Source organism: Bos javanicus, chromosome 4 (genome assembly GCF_032452875.1).
Source record: "Bos javanicus breed banteng chromosome 4, ARS-OSU_banteng_1.0, whole genome shotgun sequence".
NCBI classification, from domain to species: domain Eukaryota; kingdom Metazoa; phylum Chordata; class Mammalia; order Artiodactyla; family Bovidae; genus Bos; species Bos javanicus.
The window spans coordinates 25,324,029-25,350,849 of NC_083871.1; the positions used below are offsets into that span (position 1 = coordinate 25,324,029).

At 38.6% G+C, this 26,821-nt stretch overlaps 1 protein-coding gene across 11 annotated transcripts in view; it reads right to left on the reverse strand.

The window, feature by feature from the left end:
• CRPPA (CDP-L-ribitol pyrophosphorylase A) overlaps window positions 1-26,821 on the reverse strand; it is a 454,696-nt gene that overhangs the window by 270,487 nt on the left and 157,388 nt on the right. For all 11 annotated transcript variants that reach the window (XR_009735806.1, XR_009735807.1, XR_009735808.1 and 8 more), the window contains exon 6: window positions 24,737-24,834. Coding sequence is in view for 8 of the 11 variants with exons in the window: in XM_061413612.1 (XP_061269596.1) it covers window positions 24,737-24,834 (98 nt within the window). In the remaining 3 variants the exon portion in view is untranslated. The remainder of the gene's footprint in view (window positions 1-24,736; window positions 24,835-26,821) is intronic.

The window sequence follows — 26,821 nt, forward strand, 5'->3', positions numbered from 1 at the left end:
TGACATAATATATGCTCAAGACAACAGCTTTAAACAAAATCTCTCCATTTATAAATTCATATTAATTCACTTCTCTATTTGATGAACTTCAAATGCAAGTAGTTTTTCGTTTGTTTTTTAATACAAGCCTCAACATTTTTACATTCATTGAGTGTTTCCTTCTATTCTGGAAGAATAGTTTATCTGGGAATAAAAGTTCAGTCCATACTTTTCCTCAAAGATTTGTAGTCTCTGCACAACTATATTCAAACACAGAGCATTGTCCTGATGCTTTTTTTTTTTTTTTTTTTGTGCTTAAACTTCTGAGGATTCTTTTTTTTTTTCTAATTTTATTTTTAAACTTTACATAATTGTATTAGTTTTGCCAAACATCAAAATGAATCCGCCACAGGTATACATGTGTTCCCCATCCCGAACCCTCCTCCCTCCTCTATATTCAAACACAGAGCATTGTCCTGATGCTTTTTAAAGTCTGTACGTCATTTACTCACTCTCTAGTCACCATTTTTGGGGGGTAGATTTCAACTTCAATAGTTCTAATAGAAAATAGACACAGAAGTTACATGAAATGTTTTCCTGTTGTCTAATTAAATGACAACTTGGCTGGTGGTAATATTCTTGAATTTCACTTTCCTTCCCTCCAAAGTTCACAGACGATGATTCATTGTATGTATTTGAATGGTAAGTACTATGAAGGTGTAAGCGGTCTGGCAGAGTGTCCTCCTTTCTGTAAGTTTTGTTTTTGTGTTTTGCTCCTAGGTACCTACCTGAAGAATTCTTTATGAGGAAGTTCAAAATCTTAATTAGAATCAGACCATATTTACATTTTCAATTGCTGTTCCTTTTTTTTTTTTTTTTTTTGCTGTTCCTAATTTTTTCTGAAAATATACCCTTTACATTTTACAGAACCAATTAGGCATTTCAATGAAACTTTTTTCTAACTTTCCAAATAATATCATTTGTCTACTTGACATATTACATAAATATAGTCCATATATTGGATGCTTTTATCATTATTCACATCTATTCTCTATTATTTATCATTTAATTTTTACTTTGAATACACTGTTATTATCTCAAGTTTCCCTGTGATAATAACTGACCTTTGCTTCTATGTCTAATGTACTAATTATTTCTACTACATTGTTGCTCAATTGTCTCCATAGTTCTCATTCCATTAAACTCTTCAAATACTGTCTTTTGAATTTTTAACCCTCTTGAATTCAGATTTTTACTGAGTTTTTCTACAGAACCAAAAGGAGAGAGAATATTTTGAGAGGTAGGAGAGTCTTGAAGTTTCTTCCAAGTTTTTAAAATCAGATTTGTGTGTGTTTTGATTTTCAGTATGCATTGTAGAGCTTATTAATTATTATTTTTTACAAAGTGATGAGTTTTAAAATGATAGAATGATGGGCACTGACAGTATTCCCTGCCTCTGCTGAAGCACCACGGAGAATTCAGGAATTTGCCCACTTTTCCAGACCTTCATTTTTTTAACCCACTTAAAAAAATAAAAAAAAATCAAATTACATTTTTTTTCCATCTTGAAACTGAGACTCTTAAAATAATTGTTTCCAGTGAAGTTTAATTCTTTTATTTGGTCATACTGCTTTCCTCCCAAACAGAAAACAAACAATATTTTCCATGCTTGAGTAAAGAAACTTAGATTTTACCTAAATATAGCAGAGGAGACTTTGACGCCTTTAATAAACAAAGACAGTATTAGACAATGCTATTAGGTTGTTTATGAAAATGTTCTATGGCATCATCTTAAACTGTCATTCCTAATGTTTCCACTTTCAAACACAACAAATGGAACAATCTGCTGGCTAGAACTCCTTGATCTGTAAATACTTTGGTTCAAAGAACATTTAAACAAAATTTAAAACAACCTTCCGATGTGTTTAGTAAAATTTAAAAAGCATACCCCCCACTCCCCCCAACAAAAACCACCATGAAATATTTTCCTTACATCATAAAAAAATAAGAAATTCAGAAATATTTACTACTAACAAAATAGAAACATCTGCATATTCAAAATACTATTTAAAGTAGGGATCTTAGGAAGGAAGCTGGGTTGCCAAAAAACGTTTTCCATTTCAAGAATAGTTAAGGCTTAACTAAGGATGAAAGGCTTTGGTTTCAGGTCCCATGAGTCAGAGGTTCAAAAATGTGTTTCTGAAAGTCAGCCCTCTTTTTATAGACTATATTAGCTGGATCATTTCTTACTCTGAATCCATCAATTTCTCACCTCCCTCCCATTCAAACAAGGGCACTAATGTGGGTATATGTGGGTATACACAAGGGAATAAATGGAGAAGGAAATGGCAACCCACTCCAGTACTCTTGCCTGGAAAACTCCTTGGATGGGGGAGCCTGGTAGGCTACAGTCCATGGGGTCGCAAGAGTTGGACACGACTGACCGACTTCACTTTCTTTCTTTCTATAGTTCCTTTTGGAGAAGGAAATGGCAACCCACTCCAGTGTTCTTGCCTGGAAAACCCCATGGACAGAGGGGCCTGGTGGGCTATAGTCTATGGGGTTGCAAAGAGTCATTCACGACTAAGCAACTAACAAGCAAACACACACAAGGGAATCAGAGACAGATGAACTCTTCACTATGGAGACAACACATTAATAATTTACAATCCTGTGTTGGCTAGTGGGTAGGGGAAATGGGGCAGATGTTGGTCCAAGGGTACAAAGCTTCAATTATGCAAAATGAAAATGTTTTGGGGATTGAACGCATGGTTCAGTTCAGTCACTCAGTCATGTCCGACTCTTTGAGACGCTATGGACTGCAGCATGCCAGGCCTCCCTGTCCATCACCAACTCCCGGAGTTTACTCAAACTCATGTTCATTGAGTCAGTGATGCCATCCAACCAACTCATCCTCTGATGTCCCCTTCCCCTTCCACCTTCAATCTTTTCCAGCATCAGGGTCTTTTCAAATGAGTCAGTTTGTCTCATCAGGTGGCCAAAGCATTGCAGTTTTAGCTTCAGCATCAGTCCTTCCAATGATAATTCAGGACTAATTTCCTTTAGGATGGACTGATTGGATCTCCTTGCAGTCCAAGGGACTCTCAAGAGTCTTCTCCAACACCACAGTTCAAAAGCATCAATTCCTCGATGCTCAGCTTTCTTTATAGCCCAACTCTCACATCCATACATGACTACTGCAAAAACTATAGCTTTGACTAGACGGACCTTTGTAGGTAAAATAATGTCTCTGCTTTTTAATATGCTGTCTAGGTTGGTCATAGCTTTTCTTCCATGGAGCAAGTGTCTTTTAATTTCATGGCTGCAGTCACCATCTGCAGTGATTTTGGAACCCCAAAAAATAAAGTCTGTCACTGTTTTTGCTGTTTTCCCATCTATTTGCCATGAAGTAATGGGACCAGATGCCATAATCTTAGTTTTCTGAAGGTTGAGTTTTAAGCCAACATTTGTACTCTCCTCTTTCATTTTCATCAAGAGGCTCTTTAGTTCTTCTTTGCTTTCTGCCGTAAGCGTGGTGTCATCTGCATACCTGAGGTTATTGATATTTCTCCCAGCAATCTTGATTCCAGCTTGTGCTTCATCCAGCCCAGCAATTCTCATGATGTACTCTGTAAGGCTGCATATAAGTACAGCTTTGATGTACTCCTTTCCCGATTTGGAACCAGTCTGTTGTTCTGCGTCTACTAACTGTTGCTTCTTAACCTGCATACATATTTCTCAGAAGGCAGGTCAGGGGGTCTGGTATTCTCATCTCTTAAAGAATTTTCCATGGTTTATTGTGATCTACAAAGTCAATAAAGCAGAAGTAGATATTTTTCTGAAACTCTCTTGCTTTTTCAATGATCCAAAAGATGTTGGCAATTTGATCTCTGGTTCCTCTGCCTTTTCTAAGTCCAGCTTGAACATCTGGAAGCTCATGGTTCACGTACTGTTGAAGCCTGGCTTGGAGAATTTTGAGCATTACTTTGCTAGCATGTGAGATGAGTGCAGTTGTGCGGTAGTTTGAGCATTCTTTGGCATTGCCTTCCTTTCGGATTGGAATGAAAACTGACTTTTTCCAGTCCTGTGCATAGCATGGTGGCTATAATTAACAATGGTATATGGTAAAACCAAAGTTTACTTAAGAGGGTAAATCTTAAGTCTTCTCACCCCTACTTCCCAAAAATAAAATGGTAATTATGTGAGGTGATGGACTTATTGGCTTGACTGTGGTGATCACTTTAAAGTGTGTAACAAAACATCAAGTTGTATACATTAAATATGCACAATTCTTATTGGTCAATTAAACCTCAATAATTGGACAGCAAGGAGATCAAACCAGTCAATCCGAAAGGAAATCAAACCTGAATATACATCGGAATGACCGATGGAATGCTAATGCCGATGCTCCAACAGTTTGGCCATCTGATGCAAAGAGACAACTCACAGGAAAAGACCCTGAAGCTGGGGAACATCGAAGGCAGGAGAAGGGGACAACAACAGAGGATGAGATGGTTGGATGATATCACTGAATCAATGGACATGAGATTGAGCAAGCTCTGGGAGACAGTGAAGGAGGCGAAGTCTGGCACGCTGCAGTCCATGGGGTCGCAAACAACTGGACACAACTTAGTGACTGAACGACAACAAAATATCTCAATAAAGCTGGGGTGGAAAGTATTTCTACACTGCAAATCCAGAGAATTTTAGGTAGCTACCACTTCTGCCGAAAGATGGCTGAGTCTGGGCCATCAGTTCCTCAGTTGCTGCCTTTATCAGTGGAGTGGCTTCTGGCCTGTGGGTGCTGTCCCTGGACCTCCAGTCTAAGGAGAAGAGCCCAGAGCCTCCTCACCCTTCACTCAGTAGTATTCACCTGAGACGCACCTTTCAGAAGTATTCACTACTTCCAAATTCTGAGTTGCCAATTAATATTTGCTTCATGGCTATTTTCAGACTTTTGTGGTGGTTTTGTCCACGTTTCAATGCACATTTACTCTCTTATTTTTTAGAATCAGCTCTAAAGCTCTTTGTAGTTACGAACAAGACACCTAGAGCCAAGATCCCTTGGTGTTAGAATCTAGCTTTGCAAAAAATTTGCTGTACGACATTGGGCACATTGCTTAAGTCCTATGGCTCAGTTCACCCATAGGTAAAGGGAATACTTCAGAACTGATGTGTTTGTTAAATTAATATGTGAGAGTTAAGAATGAACTTTTTCAGGACTTATTCCTTACTGGCTGGTCTCTAGGAAAGCTTCAAAGGAAAAAGCTATAGCTTTAACACAACGAACGTTGGTAGAGTTTTGAGGTGGTAAACATTCAAAAATCATGTTACCATTATACCATGTTCTAACATTTATGTTAAAACATCTAACATCTCTAACCACAAACACTGAGCTGGTGGATCATGTCAGTGGCCCTCCACTTGTTTAGCTGCCACCACAAGACTCAGACCCTAGCCTGTCAGACATATCAAAGTCTTGACAGTGTCTTCATCCTAAATGCTGGGCAGGCACAGGAATACTAGAACCAAGGTTCTGCTACACTGTAATGGTGTTGGATCCCAGGCCTTTACAATACCCAGGAAAGGGCTGGTTCTCCTTTAATTATGTACCTTAAAAGCCACAGTGCACAGACATAAGAGTCTTATAATGCAGTGAAAACTGCCTTTGTTCTAGAAAGTCCCAAATCTAGTGTGAGTCCTGTCATGTCTTTCATCTTTATTTTCTTGAATTTATGTAATGCCCATCTTTGCATAGAGCATACATTTAATGTTTGCTATTATTCCACTCACTTCTTATTTAACTTCCACTTTTAAATGACATTGTGACACATCACCATATCTTTTATCCATTATCCCTTTACATTTTAAATATTACATTTATCGAGGTTTCACTATTCATCAGACACACTGTGCTTAGTCATGTCCGACTCTTTGTGACCCCATAGACTGTAGCCCACCAGGCTCCTCTGTCCATGGGGATTCTCTAGGAAAGAATACTGGAGTGGGTTGCCATGCCCTCCTCCAGACGATCTTACCAACCCAGGGACCAAACCCAGGTCATCCACATTGCAAGAGGACTCTTTACAATCTGAGCCACCATGAAGCCCAAGAATACTGGAGTGGATAGCCTATCCCTTCTCCAGGGGAACTTCCCAACTCAGGAATCGAAGAGGGGTCTCCTGCATTGCAGGGGGATTCTTCACCAGCTAAGCTAATCTGTGCTAAATACTTTAAACAAATATCTGAAACCACACAACATACGTCTGAGTACACTAGCATTATACGCATGTTACAGATAAGGAAGGAAAGCACAGAAGTCACAGAGCCTATCTGAAACCACACTGCCTGTGAGCAGTAGTACCCAGACTAAGCTCTGGGGAACCCTCAACAATGTTAATCTCTCACGTAGACAGGGTGTTGGTTTACTGCGGGTCACTTGTACTATGTCATGGAAGCCACAAGACTTTTACTCAGATGACAGTGACACTACAAGTCCCAAGGTCAGCTCAAGAGAAACAACTCATTCGGAGGAAGTCATTTGAGTGCTAAAAAGTTTAACTGCCACCTCTGACAATCTCCTCAGATCATTTTTCTGGGTTCTGGACAGAAAACAAAGTCTCTTAAGGCAGATCTTCAGATTCGATACTGGTAGAGTATTGGAGTCACTGAAATCAATATACACCAAGCAGGTGATGGTACCATAATTATTGTCATCAGTTCAGTCTACCTGACTCAGTTCAGTTCAGTTCAGTCTCTCAGTCATGTGTGACTCTTTGCGACCCCATGGACTACAGCACACCAGGCTTCCCTGTCCATCACCAACTCCCGGTTTTATTCAAACTCATCTCCATTGAGTCGGTGATGCCATCCAACCATCTCATCCTCTATGTTCCCCTTCCACTTCCACCTTTAAGCTTTTCCAGCATCAGGGTCTTTTCAAATGAGTCAGTTCTCATCAGGTGGCATTGGACTTTCAGCTTCAGCATCAGTCCTTCCAATGAATATTCAGGACTGATTTCCTTTAGGATGGACTGATTGGATCTCCTTGCAGTCCAAGGGACTCTCAAGAGTCTTCTCCAACACCACAGTTCAAAAGCATCAATTCTTTGACTCTCAGTTTTCTTTATACTCCAACTCTCACATCCATACATGACTACTGGAAAAACCATAGCTTTGACTATACGGATCTTTGTTGCAAAGGAGAATCTCTGTTTTTTAATATGCAATCTAAGTTGGTCATAACTTTTCTGCCAAGGAGCAAGTGTCTTTTAATTTCATGGCTGCAGTCACCATCTGCAGTGATTTTGGAGCCCAAGAAAATAAAGTCTGCCACTGTTTCCAGCGTCTCCCCATCTATTTGCCATGAAGTGATGGGACCGGATGCCATGATCTTAGTTTTCTGAAGGTTGAGATTTAAGCCAACTTTTTCATTCTCCTCTTTCACTTTCATCAAGAGGCTCTTTAGTTCTTCTTCGCTTTCTGGCATAAGGGTGGTGTCATCTGCATATCTGAGGTTATTGAGATTTCTCCTGGAAATCTTGATTCCAGCCTGTGCTTCTTCCAGCCCAATGTTTCTCATGATGTACTCTGCATATAAGTTAAATAAGCAGAGTGACAATATACAGCCTTGACATACTCCTTTCCTGATTTGGAACCAGTCTGTTGTTCCATGTCCAGTTCTAACTGCTGCTTCCTGAGCTGCATACAGATTTTTCAGGTGGCAGGTCAAGTGGTCTGATATTCCCATTTCTTTAAGAATTTCCCAGTTTGTTGTGATCCACACAGTCAAAGGCTTTGGCATAGTCAATAAAACAGAAGTAGATGTTTTTCTGGAACTTTCTTGCTTTTTCCATGATCCAGAGGATGTTGGCAATTTGATCTCTGGTTCCTCTGCCTTTTCTAGAACCAGCTTGAACATCTGGAAGTTCATGGTTCATGTACTATTGAAGCCTGGCTTGGAGAATTTTGAGCACTACCTTACTAGTGTGTGAGATCAGTGCAGTTGTGCAGTAGTTTGAACATTTTTGGGCATTGCCTTTCTTTGGGATTGGAATGAAAACTGACCTTTTCCAGTCCTGTGGCCACTGATGAGTTTTCCAAATTTGCTGGCATATTGAGTGCAGCACTTTCACAGCATCATCTTTTAGGATTTGAAATAGCTCAAATGGAATAGCTCAACTGTAATCCCATAACCTCCACTAGCTTTGTTCACAGTGATGCTTCCTAAGGCCCACTTGACTTCACATTCCAGGATATCTGGCTCTAGGTAAGTGATCATACTATCATGATTATCTGGGTCATGAAGATCTTTTTTGTATGGTTCTTCTGTGTATTCTTGCCATCTCTTCTTAATATCTTGTGCTTCTGTTAGGTCCATACCATTTCTGTCCTTTATTTTTCCCATCTTTACATGGAATATTCCCTTGGTATCTCTAATTTTCTTGAAGAGATCTCTAGTCTTTCCCATTCTATTGTTTTCCTCTATTTCTTTGCACTGATCACTGAGGAAGCCTTTCTTATCTCTCCTTGCTATTCTTTGGAACTCTGCATTCACATGAGTATATCTTTCATTTTCTCCTTTGCCTTTTGCTTCCCTTCTTTTCACAGCTATTTTTGTAAGGCCTCCTCAGACAACTGTTTGCCTTTTTACATTTCTTTTTCTTGGGGATGGTCTTGATCCCTGCCTCCTGTACAATATCATGAACCTCTGTCCATAGGTCTTCAAGCACTCTATCAGATCTAATCCCTTGACTCTATTTCTCACTTCCACTGTATAACCATAAGGGATTTGATTTGCGATCAATGCAAAGAAATAGAGGAAAACAACAGAATGGGAAAGACTAGAGATCTCTTCAAGAAAATCAGAGATACCAAAGGAACATTTCATGCAAAGATGGGCTCGATAAAGGACAGAAATGGTATGGACCTAATAGAAGCAGAAGATATTAAGAAGAGATGGCAAGAATACACAGAAGAACTGTACAAAAAAGATCTTCATGACCCAGATAATCACGATGGTGGGATCACTGACCTAGAGCCAGACATCCTGGAATGTGAAGTCAAGTGGGCCTTAGAAAGCTTCACTATGAACAAAGCTAGTGGAGGTGATAGAATTCCAGTTGAGCTATTCCAAATCCTGAAAGATGATGCTGTGAAAGTGCTGCACTCAGTATGTCAGCAAATTTGGAAAACTCAGCAGTGGCCACAGGACTGGAAAAGGTCAGTTTTCATTCCAATCCCAAAGAAAGGCAATGCCAAAGAATGCTCAAACTACCACACAATTGCACTCATCTCACACGCTAGTAAATCATGCTCAAAATTCTCCAAGCCAGGCTTCAGCAATATGTGAACCGTGAACTTCCTGATGTTCAAGCTGGTTTTAGAAAAGGCAGAGGAACCAGAGACCAAATTGCCAACATCCGCTGGATCGTGGAAAAAGCAAGAGAGTCCCAGAAAAACATCTATTTCTGCTTTATTGACTATACCAAAGCCTTTGACTGTGTGGATCGCAATAAACTGTGGAAAATTCTGAAAGAGATGGGAATACCAGACCACCTGACCTGCCTCTTGAGAAATCTGTATGCAGGTCAGGAAGCAACAGTTAGAACTGGACATGGAACAACAGACTGGTTCCAAATAGGAAAAGGAGTACGTCAAGGCTGTATATTGTCACCCTGCTTATTTAACTTATATGCAGAGTACATCATGAGAAACGCTGGACTGGAAGAAACACAAGCTGGAATCAAGATTGCCGGGAGAAATCTCAATAACCTCAGATATGCAGATGACACCACCCTTATGGCAGGAAGTGAAGAGGAACTAAAAAGTCTCTTGATGAAAGTGAAAGAGGAGAGTGAAAAAGTTGGCTTAAAGCTCAACATTCAGAGAATGAAGATCATGGCATCCAGTCCCATCACTTCATGGGAGATAGATGGGGAAACAGTGGAAACAGTGTCAGACTTTATTTTTCTGGGCTCCAAAATCACTACAGATGGTGACTGCAGCCATGAAAGCAAAAGACGCTTACTCCTTGGGAGGAAAGTTATGACCAACCTAGATAGCATATTCAAAAGCAGAGACATTACTTTGCCAACAAAGGTTTGTCTAGTCCAGGCTATGGTTTTTCCTGTGGTCATGTATGGATGTGAGAGTTGGACTGTGAAGAAGACTGAGCACTGAAGAATTGATGCTTTTGAACTGTGGTGTTGGAGAAGACTCTTGAGAGTCCCTTGGACTGCAAGGAGATCCAACCAGTCCATTCTAAAGGAGATCAGCCCTGGGATTTCTTTGGAAGGAATGATGCTAAAGCTGAAACTCCAGTCCTTTGGCCACCTCATGTGGAGAGTTGACTCATTGGAAAAGACTCTGATGCTGGGAGGGATTGGGGGCAGGAGGAGAAGGGGACAACAGAGGATGAGATGGCTGGATGGCATCACTGACTCAATGGACGTGAGTCTGAATGAAGTCCGGGAGTTGGTGATGGACAGGGAGGCCTGGCTTGCTGCGATTCATGGGGTCGCAAAGAGTCGGACATGACTGAGCGACTGATCTGATCTGATCTGATCTGACCACCTTAATGAAAGTCTTCCTTTACATGTCCCTGTGTTTCAGTGTTAAAACTTCCCTTGGAGGTCAGTTATTTTCTGATGCAAAACCACAAAAATTGTGGAATTGAAGATACAGGTCCTAATCCTAACAAACTTGAGAACTATCACAAAGAATTCACGACTCCCATTTTACCATTCAGATTATACATTCAAAGATAGAAAGGTTCCAGGAAAAAGGCAAAGCCACCAAATCTGCTCAAGCTTATCTTTCCACCGAGTTTTACTACAGAATGTTACACTATATATAACTAATGGGAAAATCTGTAGTATGTAGGCACTAGTTCACACAAATCATAATATTTGGCAGTCATATTTTATAAATATTATCCATTTTGTATATGATAAAGGATGATATGTTTTAAAAAGTATGCACAATAATATGACCACCCTACATTTCTTAGGCTTCCCTTGTGGCTCCACTGGTAAAGAATCTTCCTGCAATGCGGGAGACCTGGGTTTGATCTCTGGGTTGGGAAGATCCCCTGGAGAAGGGAAAGGCTACCCACTTCAGTATTCTGGCCTGGGGAATTCCATGGACTGCAGCCTATGGGGTCGCAAAGAGTCTGACACAACTGAGTGACTTTCACTTCACTTAACGTTTCTTAGTAATATATGAAACATTTGCAAGCTGAGAATTGGCAAGCTGACATAAACAAATCTAATCTGTCCTAATTTAAAATTTTGTTCAAGTCACAAAAAGTAGGGTACCCTATCTATTGGATTAGCATAGGTTAGAGTTTCATTCACTCAACCGATAAGTATTAAGGACTCTGAATGTTGAAACCATACCAACAGACCAGACAGTTTCTATCCTCAAGGAGACCATGCTGGGAAAATAAAATTAACCGAAATGAAGTTAAGACCTGTGCTTCTCCAAGTTTGATCTGCATAAGGAATTCTGGGAATCTCATTAAAAATACAGATTTTGATTCCTTTCATGTATTGGAGAAGGAAATGGCAACCCACTAGAGTATTCTTGCCTAGAAAATCCCAGGGACAGGGGAGCCTGGTGTGCTGCCGTCTATGGGGTCGCACAGAATCGGACACAACTGAAGCAACTTAGCAGCAGATGTGGAATGAGAGCTAAGAATCTGCATTCCTAACAAGCTATCAGGCAATGTTGCTATACCTGGTTCAAGGATCACACTGAAGAAATGAGCGGTTATATAATCTGAAAGTCCTGTCTCATTCTCAGTAGATAAATTCACCAAGGAATGTACCTTCATTACTTTCATCTAACCAACAGAGAGTAACCTTGACTCAACTGAAGGTATTGTGTTTCTTAAGCATCTAAAATAAATTACCTATGTCTTTTATTAAATCAGTATGGCAAACTAAGTAACAAAAATGAAAGAATTCATTATTTCAACTGTATTTTCCCTCAAATCCTTACCAAATTTACAGCATGATAAAATTTATACTTATAAAATTTTGACTCTAAGTAACACAGACACTGCTCAGATATATACAGAGTAACATTAGCACCTAGTTTTCATATAACCATGCACTAATTAAGTATGTACAATTATGTTCTAGTCAAAATGTCATTAATTTGAAATTACTAGAATCCACACAAAACACTGCTTTCAGTTTTATAAATGATATAAATAGTCTAAAGGTTACAGTTTATTATATTAGCTATGCATTCATTAGAAATTATAATTATATCTAAAAAGCCACACACATATATGGCTTTATCCCCAAGTAATTATAAAATGTGAGTGTGTATGAAACAAAACAGTTTACATTAGTAGCTCTTAAATGTGGGAAACTGTCCTCAGAGGCAGCCCAGCAACATCAGGAGACACTGTCAGTTGTCAGAATTGGATGGGAAAGTAATACCTGTGCCAGTTAGTAGAGGACGTTCCTGTGCTCAGTCGTGCCCGACTCTTTGAGACCCTGTGGACTCTAGTCCACCAGTCTCCTCTGTCCAGGGGATTTCCCAGGCAAGAATACTGGAGTGGGTAGCCATTCTCTTCTCCAGGGGATCTTCCTGACCCAGGGATCGAACCTGCATATCCTGCATTGGCAGGTGGATTTTTTTTGTTTGTTTTGTTTAATCACTGAGCCACCAGGGAAGCCTAAGACGGGGATGCTATTACATATTCTACAATGCACACACAGGCCAGCCCCCAGAACAAAGAATTATCTGTACCAAAATTTTAATAACATAGCAACTGCAGTATCCTGGATTAGATGGATAGTTCTGGTTTTCAATCTTCAATCAGTAGCTGACATTAAAAGAAATAACACTCTAACAACTTGAAGACTTAAGTAGAGTTACTTGGAAACAAGAGAATATTAAAATTGTGCTTTAAAAAATGTATTTTATCAGATAGGTGTTTAAAATAACATACCACAAATATAGCAACTGTGTTCAAAATGATTAGATAAGATCTATGTGATATCACTTATTATATGTGGAATCTAAAAAAAAAGTATACAAATAAATTCATCTACAAAATGGAAGTAGAGTCACAGATGCAGAACACAATCTTAGGGCTACCAAGAGGAAGAGGGGGAGGGAGTTTGGGACTGACTTATACACGTGCGTGCATGCTCAGTCATGTCCAACTCTTTGCAACCCCATGGACTGTAACCCACCAGGCTCCTCTGTCTATGGGATATTCCAGGCAAGAATACTGGAGTGGGCTGCCATTTCTTCCTCCAGGGGATCTTCCCAACCTAGGGATAGAACCCGTGTCTCCTGCACTGGGAGGTGGATTCTCTACCAGTGAGTCACCAGGGAAGCCCAAAAGATTCAGTACCAACTGTGAAACGTCTGAAATAACAGGTTAAAATGTATAGACTTTGACTCACTTGCAGTGAACAGTCACTGAGTGAATGAGAAGAAAGAGAGATTTTTAACCTAAGCAGACAACTATGTATAAGGCTTTGAAAAAAGTTCTCAGGTACCAAAATACCATGGATAATTTATTCTGACCACAAGTTCAAAGGAGTACATTTGGTTCAGTTTCCCTAACACAACAAAAACCTCAGAGCTGTTACATACTTAAAGTCACCAGAACGACAGGATAATCTACTTTATGGTGTTATTAAGTATAGTCATGCTTCATGCAAATAGTTGAAACACATCGCCCAACTCAATTATTCTGGGAAACATTAATAAGTATAAAATGATTACTTAAAAATATTACTTATCCTCTATTCAGAACCAAAAAGAAATCAATAAAATGAAATGAAATCAGTGACTAAGCTTTAAAATTCTATCTCAGTTTAAATAGCATGAAAAAAGTAGTGTATACATATTCATGAAAATCAACAGTTGAGGGTTAAAAACTATAATCTACATGCCAAAGAACAATTTTTTCAGCTTTTTATAAAAATTTTCTTTCTAAACATGTTTACCATGTGTGTAAAATCAATTTCCTGAATTATAAGGAGACTTGATTTTTACAAATATATGCCCAAAGTTAGACTAATGGCTATTCTCTCAACTTGTTTGTTTTCAACTTAGCATAACATAACTAGAACTTGTGTGCAATGACTTCATGACTAACCAGACAAGGATTATCATTTTTACAAATTAACCATCTGGTTTCTTTAGGGAAAATAATGTTTCAATATGTCCCTATGTTTCAAAAATATACACAGATACAAAAGGTGAAGACATGTTAAGTACACAAAGAAAAAGTAGAGAAAGTGCCATTTAGGGACGATTATCCTTACTCTCTCATTAATAACCATATTCTAAAACTTTGACAATCCATATAAACTGTTAATTTTATTAAATAGAGCATGAACATAATTAATACCATCCCAAGCAACTAGGTGGTCCTGTAACTTTGGACCTTTCTACCTCTGGAAAACTGATCAGAAAAGCTGGCTAACATCCCAAACAAACTAAACGGATTTTGTTGGATGGCCTTCAGCTAATTTCTATAGCCTTGAACATACACCAAAACCACATACTCTAACTGAATTAACTGTGTTGGCATTGTTTAGAGTCAGAGGTCCAAGAAACCGTGTTCACAGTGTTATTTTACTATTATACTGTACAGCATTCAGCTTCAAAAAAATGAAAAATCGCTATTTTAAACATTGTTTAAAACTACGTTATGTATTAAAATAAGCAAGAAATAATCTGTGAGGCTTCCCTGGTGGCTCAGACGGTAAAGAATCTGCCTTCGAGAGAGACCTGGGAGACCTGAATTCGATCCCTGGGTTGGGAAGATCCTCTGGAGATGGGCATGACAACCTACTCCAATATTCTTGCCTGGAGAATCCCATGGACAGGGGAGCCTGGGGAGCTACAATCCACAGGGTCACAAAGAGTTGAACATGACTGAGTAACTTAACACTTTTCACTTTCAGCCCTATTTTGAACAGGTCTTAAAACTCTAAGATAACTGAGTTTGTTCTATTTCTTTAATTTCTGCTTTTCTTCTTACTTCATTTGCTGTTTTGGATGTTTGTTTGGCCCTAACCCTAATACTCCGAATTCAGTTAGGTCTATAAGAAAAGGCACAGATCCATACACTGGACAAAACCCTGAAGGCATTAGGAAAAATAAACTAAGTACCCCAGACAGCCTCAATAAAACCAAAGCATGCCTTTCACCCAGGAAAACAAATAATTTTCAGTTATATCCTGTTTGTCATTTGTGGTTACATTAAACAATAATTAAATTATATGCTCCAGGAAACAGGTAGGGGTGGATAAGCGAAATACAAAAAAGCCTCTATGGTCCTTGTTTGTTCAGATTATAGATCAGCATTCTTCGGGAGGTGCTTTTCTTTTATTATAGGAACAAAAATTGAGTTGAAAACACTTGTGATTTTAGGGGTACTGTGATGTATAAAAACATTAAATGCTTCCTTTTTCTATAGAATTTTACTTTTAAGGAGCAACAGCCAACAATCTAGTTAATCTGGATCATGGCATTTTCAGCTGAAGTCTTCCACCACTTCACTTTGCTTTAAACACAAAATATAAGCAATGGTAGTGGTCACAGTAGCAGTGGAGTTGGTAGCAGTCACAGTCATCTAACAAAACCTACAAGACGCCATTTAGACCCGTCCTAGTCTCTTGCCCTCACCTCCCACCAGTCCACCTCCACTCCAGTCATACAAGTCTTATTTCGGAGCCCGTGAACGTAACTCTTTGAGGGTTTTCACATGTTGTCCCTTCTGTATTTCTCTTTAAATAGCTAACTCCTGCTTACCACAGTCCGTGTGTTAGTCACTCAGTTATGTCTGACTCTTTGAGACCCCATGGACTGCAGCCCGCCAGGCTACTCTGTCCATGGGATTCTCCAGGCAAGAATACTGGAGTGGGTTGCCATGTCCTTCTCCAGGGGATCTTCCCGACCCAGGTCTCCCAGTCTCTCTTAAAGGCAGATTCTTTACCATCTGAGCCACCAGGGAAGCCTCATTACCAGTCTAGCCTTAAATGAATGCCACATCTGCCAAGAGATTCTCATTTACTGCTCTCTACTCGTAATTTAAATCACTGTCCAGGGCTCTTTTACATTAAGGACAGTTTAGTTTTTCCTTAGCATAGTTATCACAATTTGTAATTAAACATGGTTTATGTATTTGTTTACTGTTTTATCCCCAACTGTACAGTATGCCCCTTGAGAATAGGGAACTATACTTGCTTAGTTCAACTGCCTAAATCCAGTGCTTAATCTTTTTTTTCATTTTTCTTATTTTTAATTGGAGGATAATTGCTTTACAAAGCTGTGCTAGTTTCTGCTGTACAACAGCATAAATCAGCTATGAGTATACATATATCCCCACTTTCTTGAGCCTCCTTCCCACCCCAGCCCCAGCAATTAAATCTTGATATGCATTTAATATTTGGTAAAGACATTCATGAACTAAGGAACTAATCAAAGACTAACTTTCCTACTTATAAATTCCTTACTATTCTCAGCACGGTATATAGCATGAATTATTTTTCAATAAGAGTTGGGAAGAAGGGGAAAAGTCTCTTCCATTACTGTCTACTGCCCTGATGTATCTTCTGGAGATCTCTGTCTCTGAAGTAGCTTGGTTCTGTGAAATACTTTAGTCTCCTTAAAGTAATCAAGCCTGATAATGAAGACTTGAAATTTTACTTAGAGTGAAATGTGCACATGAATGGAGGGTGGAAGAAGGGTTCTCTATTCAGTTAATTCTTTATTTCACCTTTTAGCTACCTCTTCCATGTGTTTGGCGTGTATCATTACATTTGAGTTGAGATATTCAATACACTGAAGTATGGCTCACAATCTAGCATGGATAATTATAATAAGCATACCCAATCTCTTCCTTTAGTTTCATGAGGAAATTTTCTTTCTTTTCATGCCAATAAAACAATCTTCCCATTGTGCACTGAGCGACTCCACACCTACACGGATCTACCCTACAGATGCCTGGATTTCAGTAGTGTGACTTCACCCTTTATATATGTTCTTTTCAAAATCAGACAAAAGCTCTGGGGGTAAAAATATTAGAATATGTGGCATTTTGCATCTGTAAGTTATGGGCTGAAAATGCTGTAAGGTAAATGCGTCCTTATAAAGGAAGAGAAAAATGACAGAAAATTGCTAATTACTTTCCCAAGGAGACTTCTTTCTGACCTTAAGTATAAGCCTTCTGTCAAACTTAAAATTCTTTTCTTTCATCTTTTCTTAGAAAAATATTCAGTAGTATAAATCATAATGAATCAAGCAGCACCTACACTCAATGAGTTACATAATCTTATGACAAAGTATTAAGCCATAGATCTCCCCATTTTTATTTGTAAAATGAGAAGGAAGGTCATAGGTTTATTTTAAAGGATTAAGGTACATATTATTCTCTCTGGAACATGAAGGGCACTCAATAATTGTTAGTGGCATGACTGCTTATAACAGAAAACATTCAGATATAGTCCTTGTGGGGTTTAATAGTTTTTAGGCAAATTTAGGAGCCAGGGCAGATTTAGCAGAAAGGAATGACATCTCCTCTTAAGGTCAACCAAGACTGCCTGAGTCAGTTAACAGGACACACGAACTTCCACTTTACAAGCTATATCTTCATTAGGCTCATTTCTTCTGAAATTCAGTCTATACTCGGTATGTTTCATCAGATTATACAAAGGTTTTAGGGCTATACTATGGACTGATCATCATAAAAATATGAACAAATTAGTCTTTAATTTTTTTCTTGGTTGGAATCTGAAAATTTGTTAGGCTGGCTTACATTGGACAGACATTTAATTCAGGAGATTATATTCATTCCTTGGAGAGAGTATGCCCTCAGGCCATTAGTACTGGCTAGTTGGTGTTCCTTGTCTGGCACTGATTCCAAAACTATTCAGCATTTCGTGATCAACTCTGCAATTTTTATACAGAATTTCTGTAGACTTAAGTACTAAAGACTAGATTCCATATATTAATAGACTGTACCTGGCAACCCACTCCAGTGTTCTTGCCTGGAGAATCCCAGGGAGGGGGGAGCCTGGTGGGCTGCCGTCTATGGGGTCGCACAGAGTCGGACACGAATGAAGCGACTTAGCAGCAGCAGCACACTTATTTGACTAGGGAGTTATAGTTGAGATGGCTAATGTTCCCAGTGAGGAAATGTTAGGTACAATAAAGCAAATTTCCAATGTTCAGAGGAGACACAGGTCTATATATAGTCTGCCTCACAGGCCACAGATAAGGAGGATGGCAATACTAGTGGGCATTTTCTTTTTTGCAACTTAGTAAGAGATTTATTTTGAGATAATAAGTTTGTGATAATCAGTCTCTAATACACACCCCACAATGATATCCACACTTCCCAATATGCACAATCTTGTAGGATTCCCTCCTCTCAAGTGTGGGCTGGACATACGGACTTGATTCAAATCAACAGAATACCAAAGACACAATGGAGTGTCACTTCTAAGATTAAATTACAAAAGCACTGTGCCTTCAATCCTGAGTGTCATGTGGTGAGGCAGCCCTGTGGAGAAGCCCATATGCAAGTGATTGAGACCTACTAATAACCAGATAGGTGTGAGAGCAGAATCCACTTCCACATCAAGTCTTCAGATTCGACTGCAGAGGACAGTCTACAGAGGTCAGACAGCTTGACTGAAATCAGATGAAAGACCTTGAGTCAAAGGAACCTGGCTAAACTGCGCCTAGATTTCTGACCCACAGAAACTGTGACAGAGTAAATGTTTGTTAATTAAGGTCACTACATTTTGGGGTAACTTCTTATGCAGCAAACATGGTACAATATGTAAGACAACGTTCAGCTTAGTAATAAGAAGTTATGACCGTTTATCTATTCATTTATCTATTCAACATTCTATAAATGTACGCCTTTTATCAAGACTGCATCATGATTTGGGAAGACGTCACATGGGGCTGTAGAGCCTCCACAGAACAAAAGAGAAGGATACATAAACCAGAATTCAGAGAAAAACAAGCAGGAAAAGCTTCCTGGGGGAAATGACATCATGGATGAAGGCCATGAGGCAGAAAGTACTATCGCATTTGAGAAACTACAGAAAGTAAAGCTGGTCTGAAGAGGGCACGGTTATAGAGTGCAGGGCTCTTTGGCCAGGGTACCAGTTAAGATCGACTTGGTGTTACCCGAGTCCAAGTTCACGTCCGTGTACCTGTGCTGCCCCTTCAGAGCAATGTTAACGAGCACCATTTAAACATCCCCTCTATGTCCCAGTTCTTTCTTCTGGAAAATAAGGATAACAGTACACATTTCAAAAGGTTGTTAAGGGCATTTAAAGCTATGGCACTTAACACAAAATAAGTGCTGAAAATTGGTGGCTGTTATTATTGCCGTTTTTGTTATTTTTATTAGTAGTACTAGTAAGATGTGAGAGATCTTATGAGACATACCAAGGAATTTTCTTACTACTTTAGAAGCAATGGAAAACCAAGAAACAGATTTGACTGGGGGATAATATCATAAGATAAACAGTTTATAATCATCATTCAAACAGCCCCATAAAGAATAAATATGAGAAGAATAAACTGAAGGCTGGTGGGGAGTTAACAGACTGTTACAATAATCTGGACAAGAGCCATGGTGCATAGCACAGTGGCCGTGGTAATCAAGAGCAAAGGAACGCAGGAAGGATCATGAGAGGCAGAATTCAAGTGCTTTGGAACCTGATTTGCTTCATGAGTGAGACAGAGAATGAGTCATACCTTACACAAGGTTTAGGTAACTAAGTAAATGATACACATTTTCAGAAACTGATACCCCCAGCAGATGGAAGATTGGCTGGAAAAAGAATCTGTGAATGTGAAATATCATCTATTTTTAAACAACTTCTGATTGAATATACAGATCTGACATTCAGGAAAGTGGTTAAACTCAGGGCTAGAGAATATTTTGTGTCCCTAGCAAATAATAGATACATGAAGCCATCAACTTTTTTTTAAAAAAAAGAAATACACTTATCTATGTACAAAAATCTAAAAATCATCAATAGAATCTCGAATCCTGCAAAAGAAACTTGGAAGAAGAAACCAAAAATGAAAAAGGTTAATAAGAAAAACAAGATGTTACAGAATCCACTGCATAAGATTCCTTCTAGGAAAAAGAGTATCATACAAAAGAGTCAAGGGGTACAATAGATAAGGTAAGAGCCAATAGGGATCTTATGGATTTCCCACAGAACAGTCGGTCCCTAAGGACCTCACTAAGAGCAGTTCCTGTGGACGGTTGGCGTAGAAGCCAGGGTGTAATGACTGAGGAACAAGAAGATAAATGATCCTAAGATTATGCAAGATTACTACAGGGTAATCTTGCATTTAGAACTATTTCTTTGTTTTTGTTTTAATGGAAGGAACATGTATCAATGGGGGAGGGAGAAGAGAAAAGCAAAATCAAAGCTCAGGAGAGGAAATAGTTTTAATGAAAAGATGGCTACAGAAGCAAGATTCTTGAAAGATCGGGTGCTTGGAAGATAAGAATGTTCTCATATTTGAACGTGTAATTACACTCTGAAGCTACAGACAAGATCATATCTAAGAGCGGAGGTACTAATGGTTGGGTTGGACCAGTGATTCTCAACTGGAGAGTGATTTTGCCCCCCTCCAGGCAACCTTTAGCAATGTCTGGGAACACTTTGCTTGCTACAGCCAGGGGGTATAATACTGTCATCTAGTGGGTAGAAGACGGGTATGCTGCTAAACTGTACAAGGTACAGGAAAGTTCCTCCCAATATATAGTCCAAAATGCTGATAGTGCCGACATTAAGAAACCTGGGTTAGACATTTAAGGAGAGAGGAAGAAGGTTAAAATATCCACTGAGGAGAACAGGGAGCTGACGATGGAATCATGGTACACTTACTTTACAATATTCAGTGCTCACTGCAGAATGAAAACCATTATTTTTAAATGACAATAATCTGCACTTCTGTGTAATTTTCTCCAGCAGTATTAAGATGAAATATAGGCTCAGAGAAGTGAAAAGTTAAATCGACAACATGAACAAGGTTTTACAAAACAGGTCTTAATAGAAGGACAAGAGAATTAGAGATACTGATAAAAGAGCCATGATCCACTAAAGTGAAAGATCATGGTATCCAAGTAAAGAAATGTATGAAACAAAAGGTAGCTGAAAGAGAGAAGGTAGCAGGCTTTGAGTTTTCTATGAAACTTTAATATATGCATTGAGAGTAATTGAGCAAAAGTAAAGGAAGATAAAACATTGCAGCCAGAAGTTAAGAAATAGCCTTAGTATTTATTTTTCAGCAGTTAGGATGATGGCAACTCATATCCACATGAGACCCAACAGGCAGACAGATGAAGAGCACTGAAAATAACAGACACTGGAACTGAGGATAGGATGTGAGAAGCTAGGGTGATGGGGGAAAAATCACACAGTGCCAGTTATACACCACTGAGTATATACCTAAATTTCATGTCATATCATTATTTAAACAATGATTCAAAAAGATAATGGACCCCAATGTTCACTGCAGCACTATATACAATAGCCAGGGCATGCTGCTGCCACCAAGTCGCTTCAGTCATGTCCGACTCTGTGCGACCCCATGTACTGCAGCCTACCAGGCTTCTCCGTCCATGGGATTCTCCAGGCAAGAACACTGGAGTGGGTTGCCATTTCCTTCTCCAAGCCAGGGCATGAGAGAAACCTAAATGTCCACCGAAGGAAGAATGGATAAAAAAGATGCAGTACATACAGAAAACAATATTACTCAGCCATAAATAATAAAATAATGCCATTTGCAACAATCTGGATGGATCTAGAGATTGTTACACTGAGTGAAGTAAGTCAGATAAAGACAAGTATCATATGATATCACTTATATGTAGAATCTAAAAAAAAAAAAAATGCTACAAATGATCTTAACAAAACAGAAATGAGTCAAAGATGTAGAAAACAAATTCATGGTTACCAGAGGGGAAAGAGGGGTGCAGATAAATTGGGAGATTGGAATTGACTATACGCACTATTATTAAAAAAAAAAGGCGCTAAGTCATGTCCAGCTCTTGCGATCCCATGAACTGTAGCCTGCCACGCTCCTCTGTCCATGGGATTCTCCAAGCGAAAATACTGGAGTGGGTTGCTATTTCCTTCTCCAGGGGAACTTCCTGACCCAAGACTGAACCCAGGTCTCTCTCGCACTGCAGGCAGATGCTTTACAGACTGAGCTACATGGGAAGCCCACTCTAAATAAAACAGATAACTAATAAGAACCTACCGTATAGCATAAGGAACTCTACTCAATAATCTGTAATGACTTATATGAGAAAAGAATCTTGGAAAGAGTGTATATACATGTATGTATAACTGATCCACTTTGCTGTACAGCAGAAACACAACATTGTAAATCAACTATACACCAATAAAAATTAAACAAAAAGCAATGAATAAACAGAAATTTCTGTTAAAACAGAGCTGGGAGACCAGAAGCGAGAGATCTCACAACCTGCTACTACAGTCTGTTCTACAAGAGCAAACACTCATCTTTCCTGGAGAGGACTCAGCACATGGAAAACCATGGTCTGTCTGTTCACTCTAGCCCTCCCAACTTCCTTTTCCCTTCTACAAAAGTGTTCTTCCCTTGCTATGGGGGTGCTTACATGTGGCTTGTCATGGTTGCAGACCACAAATTTCACTTCTCTGTTTACCCCCAAAGAAACCTATCTTTGCTGAAGAAAGATATGGCAGTCTGTTTTAGGTCAATAATTACCAAACATATACAGGAAAAGCAGGAACAAAAAGAGACTACCACAACAATTTTTAACAAAAAGGACTCTTTGTAGTATCTAACACTGAGAAGATCAAGGGATAAGTCACAAAGGATCCAACAGTTGGGTGCTCAACAAGAGTGTTGAACCCATTTTTAGAACCCAGCTTTCTAAACCAAGGGTTGATAGCCAAAGTTCCAGTCACAGTCTTCCAGGGTCCCATCCTATTGGTTTCTGCACTGAGTGGGTAGAGCATGAATGAAATTATCCAAGAGTAGAAGACTATTTTTCAGGCAAAACGTTGCCAGTGTCCGAACTATTGCCTCAGGAGGTCAGACAATGGGAAATTATCTACACTTAAATATCCCCCAGGATACAGCAATGGAATTAGGGCACAGAATTTAGAAACAGATTCTTAGCAGTAAATTCAAGACACAAAACAAAGAACAAGGTGCTAAAATTTCCAGCAACAGAAGTAGAATACCTAAAGTCTACACATAGAAGCAACATGGAAAAGAAGAATGTAGTATATAACCTTCAAACTGAAGAGACAGCTGAGATAGCTGCCATTTCTTTTCAGCTTTAGATTGTTGCTCCAAATGCTGCTGGTAGAATTTAGCACTGACTGCCGTCAAAACCACCAAGGGGACCTTGTTAAAAACTGACATTCTAGAAATTATCCCAGATGATTCACTAAATGTTTACACATTTCAGGAATTTATGCATTTAGCAGTTCATGGATTTAATACAGGACTGAAATTTGGAAACTAGTAGTATTTACTACTTGGACATGTAGTCAATGAACATGAAATTGGGCAAACTCTGGGATATAGTGAGGGACAGGGAGCCCTGGCATGCTGCAATCCACGAGGTCTCAAAGAGTGAGACAGGACTTAGTGACGTGACAAAAACAAGGATTTACTACTTAATATTGTCACACCTTCATCTCAACTCATCATTGTTAAGTCTATTTTAGTCCCTATTCATTGAAAACTTATGATATGGCAGATGCTTTTCTAACTGCATTAAAATACAATTTTAAAGTTCAACTGCCCCAACAACTTTACAATGAAGATATCATTAGCATTTTCAATTTAAGGTAGAAAATTAGGCAATACAACAGTCATCTGAGCACCAGCAGCCTGATATCAGAGCCTGTTCTCTGTACTGTTACCATGATAAAACTAGCCTACTAAAATAAACTTGTTCCTTTTACTTTCAACTAGAATTATGTATGTTGTTAAAAAGTCCTCATACATTGACCATAAACCTGGGCAATTACACAGTTTAATGAAAACAAGAAAACTGTGGAAAACTTAATACAAATCAGTTTGGCAAGCGAAACGTTTCAAAACACAAGATGATCATAAAAATAATGGATGTCCTTATGGGTAAAAGTAGTTCATCATTTCTATACACATCCTCACACCCACTACTACTTCTGCATTTCCTAACCCTAATATTAAATATGAGGTTAACTTGGACATTGACCAGTTCAGAAAAAGGAGGTGGCAGCAAGAAATACACATTCACCTCTTCAGTATCACAATTATCCTATCTTTTGCAAATGTGTCTGTCTCTTTTTTCTCTCAGTCTATTTTCTTCTTGTTTTCAATGAATTTTAGTCAAGTATGTAGAATGCACTAGACACTGTGGCTCTCACGACAAGTGTCCAGCTCACAGGGCCCAAGTGTACCAGGGCAGGGGGGTTTCTAAAGCAGTCACACTGGCTCTAAATTTTAAAGGAGAAATAGAGCTCAGAGGATGAAGTTAGGGAGGAAGACCAGAAGAGAGTAGATGAAAGGAATGGACTGTATTTCAAGTCAAAAGTGTAGGAAAAACAAAAAATTTTGTTGAAGTGAAATAAGAAAATTAGCTTGAAAGCATTTTTATGCCTTCCAAAAGAAGCCATCTTTGTACAAATAAAGTATGTGGCAATCTAATATCATTTATCAAACTGGATCTTTGAATACTTACATTTAATTCAGTTTTTAGCATTTCTTCAAGACAATGACCTACATGTTCTTCATCTTCTTTTGTGTCCATAACTACACAAACTTTTTGTGAAATTCTTTCTGAAATAAAAAAGAAATAAAATTTTAAGCTTCAAAAAGATTATGAAACAAAGTCCTAGTACACTGAAACCTATACTTACCTGCTATTCATAAGTACTGAATACGGGGTTGTGGGCTTTGGGCCAAGTGAGGTGACCTATTCTTGACTCATTAACCAACCAAGTCAGTAAATCTATGTATTTAACATTTTGTGGGTGGATAACTGGGACATCATGTAAGCAACAGAAATAAGAGATCTTCAGAAACATCTGAAGAGAGTAACTGGAGGTGACAGCTATTTTGCTCGACTTCAATCCTTCTGCATTTACAAGGAATCTCCCAGGATCTGATAGAATCCCTTCTCTCAAGCAGATCCTCTCTTTAGGCCATCAGATAGCTCCTGCATACAGTTCACTGTGCCATCTGGTACCTTGATGACACACAGCATTTTCCTTGCCATTCCTTTAGGTTCAGTCAATTCAATTAAATTCCTGCCTCTTTAACTATTATTGCACGTTAAAATAGCCAAAAATAGATATTCTCCAAATGTGGAAGGCTTGAAATTATATAATTTAAAATCATAAGCTGTATGACATAGAGATAGTCACCTTGGTAAACCTTGGGTACACTCTCACAAAATATACACAGTCCTCCTTTATAGCAGATATAAAATACTAAGAAAAGGCTTTACTACTACAAATTTAAGAAAATATTTCATGGTATTATGTCAAGGACTTTTTAAAAAAGCCTAATTTTAAATAGGAGTCCCAAATCAAAGTAGGTTTAACACTTGACCCAGCTGCTTCTTACGCTGGTAACTCCATATAACAGTCTTTCTATAAACACTGTTCTAGCAATAGTTAATGATTCGTCCAAACAAAGCTGAGAATGACAAACCATTTAAAATAACATCACCAGTTAATGGTACTCCTATTACTATCCACTTCCCACTTATCAAGAGTATTATATGTTCCAAGAGTCATACCCTATATTCACATCAATTCTCATGATGATCCTGCAAACAGTATTACTGTGAATCTACATAACAGATTAAGGAAACTTTACTTCAGAGAAACAAAGTAACTTGCCCAAGATCACAGGGTTATGATTAGAAGAAAAAGAATCAAATCCAAAGAAATTAAGCATACAAACACACAGCTATTATACAGCCCTAAAATGAAAAGAGTTATCTGACATAAACCGAACATCAAGGATTTTCCTATGAAAGTTTCTAATGTTTCATAGTCATTATCCCATTTAATGGCTCAAAATAAATATGGATTATTAGTTAAGTATTATAATTCCTGTTTTTATTCATCACAACATACTTAAACCCAGGTCTTTCCAAACCTTGTGCTTTTTCTATCATGCTGTCTACCTTATAATAATTACTTATAATAATTATAATTATAATCATTCTTTTACATCCTACAAATTCAAGAACACTAATACAGGCACAGTAATTTAAATGGATTCAGAGGACACTTCTATACTGAAAATAGACCTGCTATAATTATAATATCTTAAAATCATTTTATCCTTTTAGGACTGTGTTCACCCATCAGTAAGACTCCAACCAAGTTGAAAATGTCTATACTTTTAAGTTACATGAGCCAAGACATGGAAGCAACCTAAATGCCCATCAACAGACGAATGGATAAAGAAGATATGGTACATATATACAATGGAATATTACGCAACCATTAAGAAGAATGAAATAAAGCCATTTGCAGCAATGGTGAAGAGACCCATGGATTGTCATAATGAGTGAAGGAAGTCAGAAAAGGAGACATATTGTTTGACATCCCTTATATGTGGTATCTAAAAAAAAATGATACAAATGAACTTATTTACAAAACAAAAACAGACTTACAGAAGAAATTTACAGTTGCTGGGGGTATGGAGGGAAGGGAGAGTTAGGGAGCCTGGGATGGACACATACACACCGCTATATTTAAAATGGATTGCCAACAAGGACCTACTGCATAGCACACGGAACTGTGTTCAA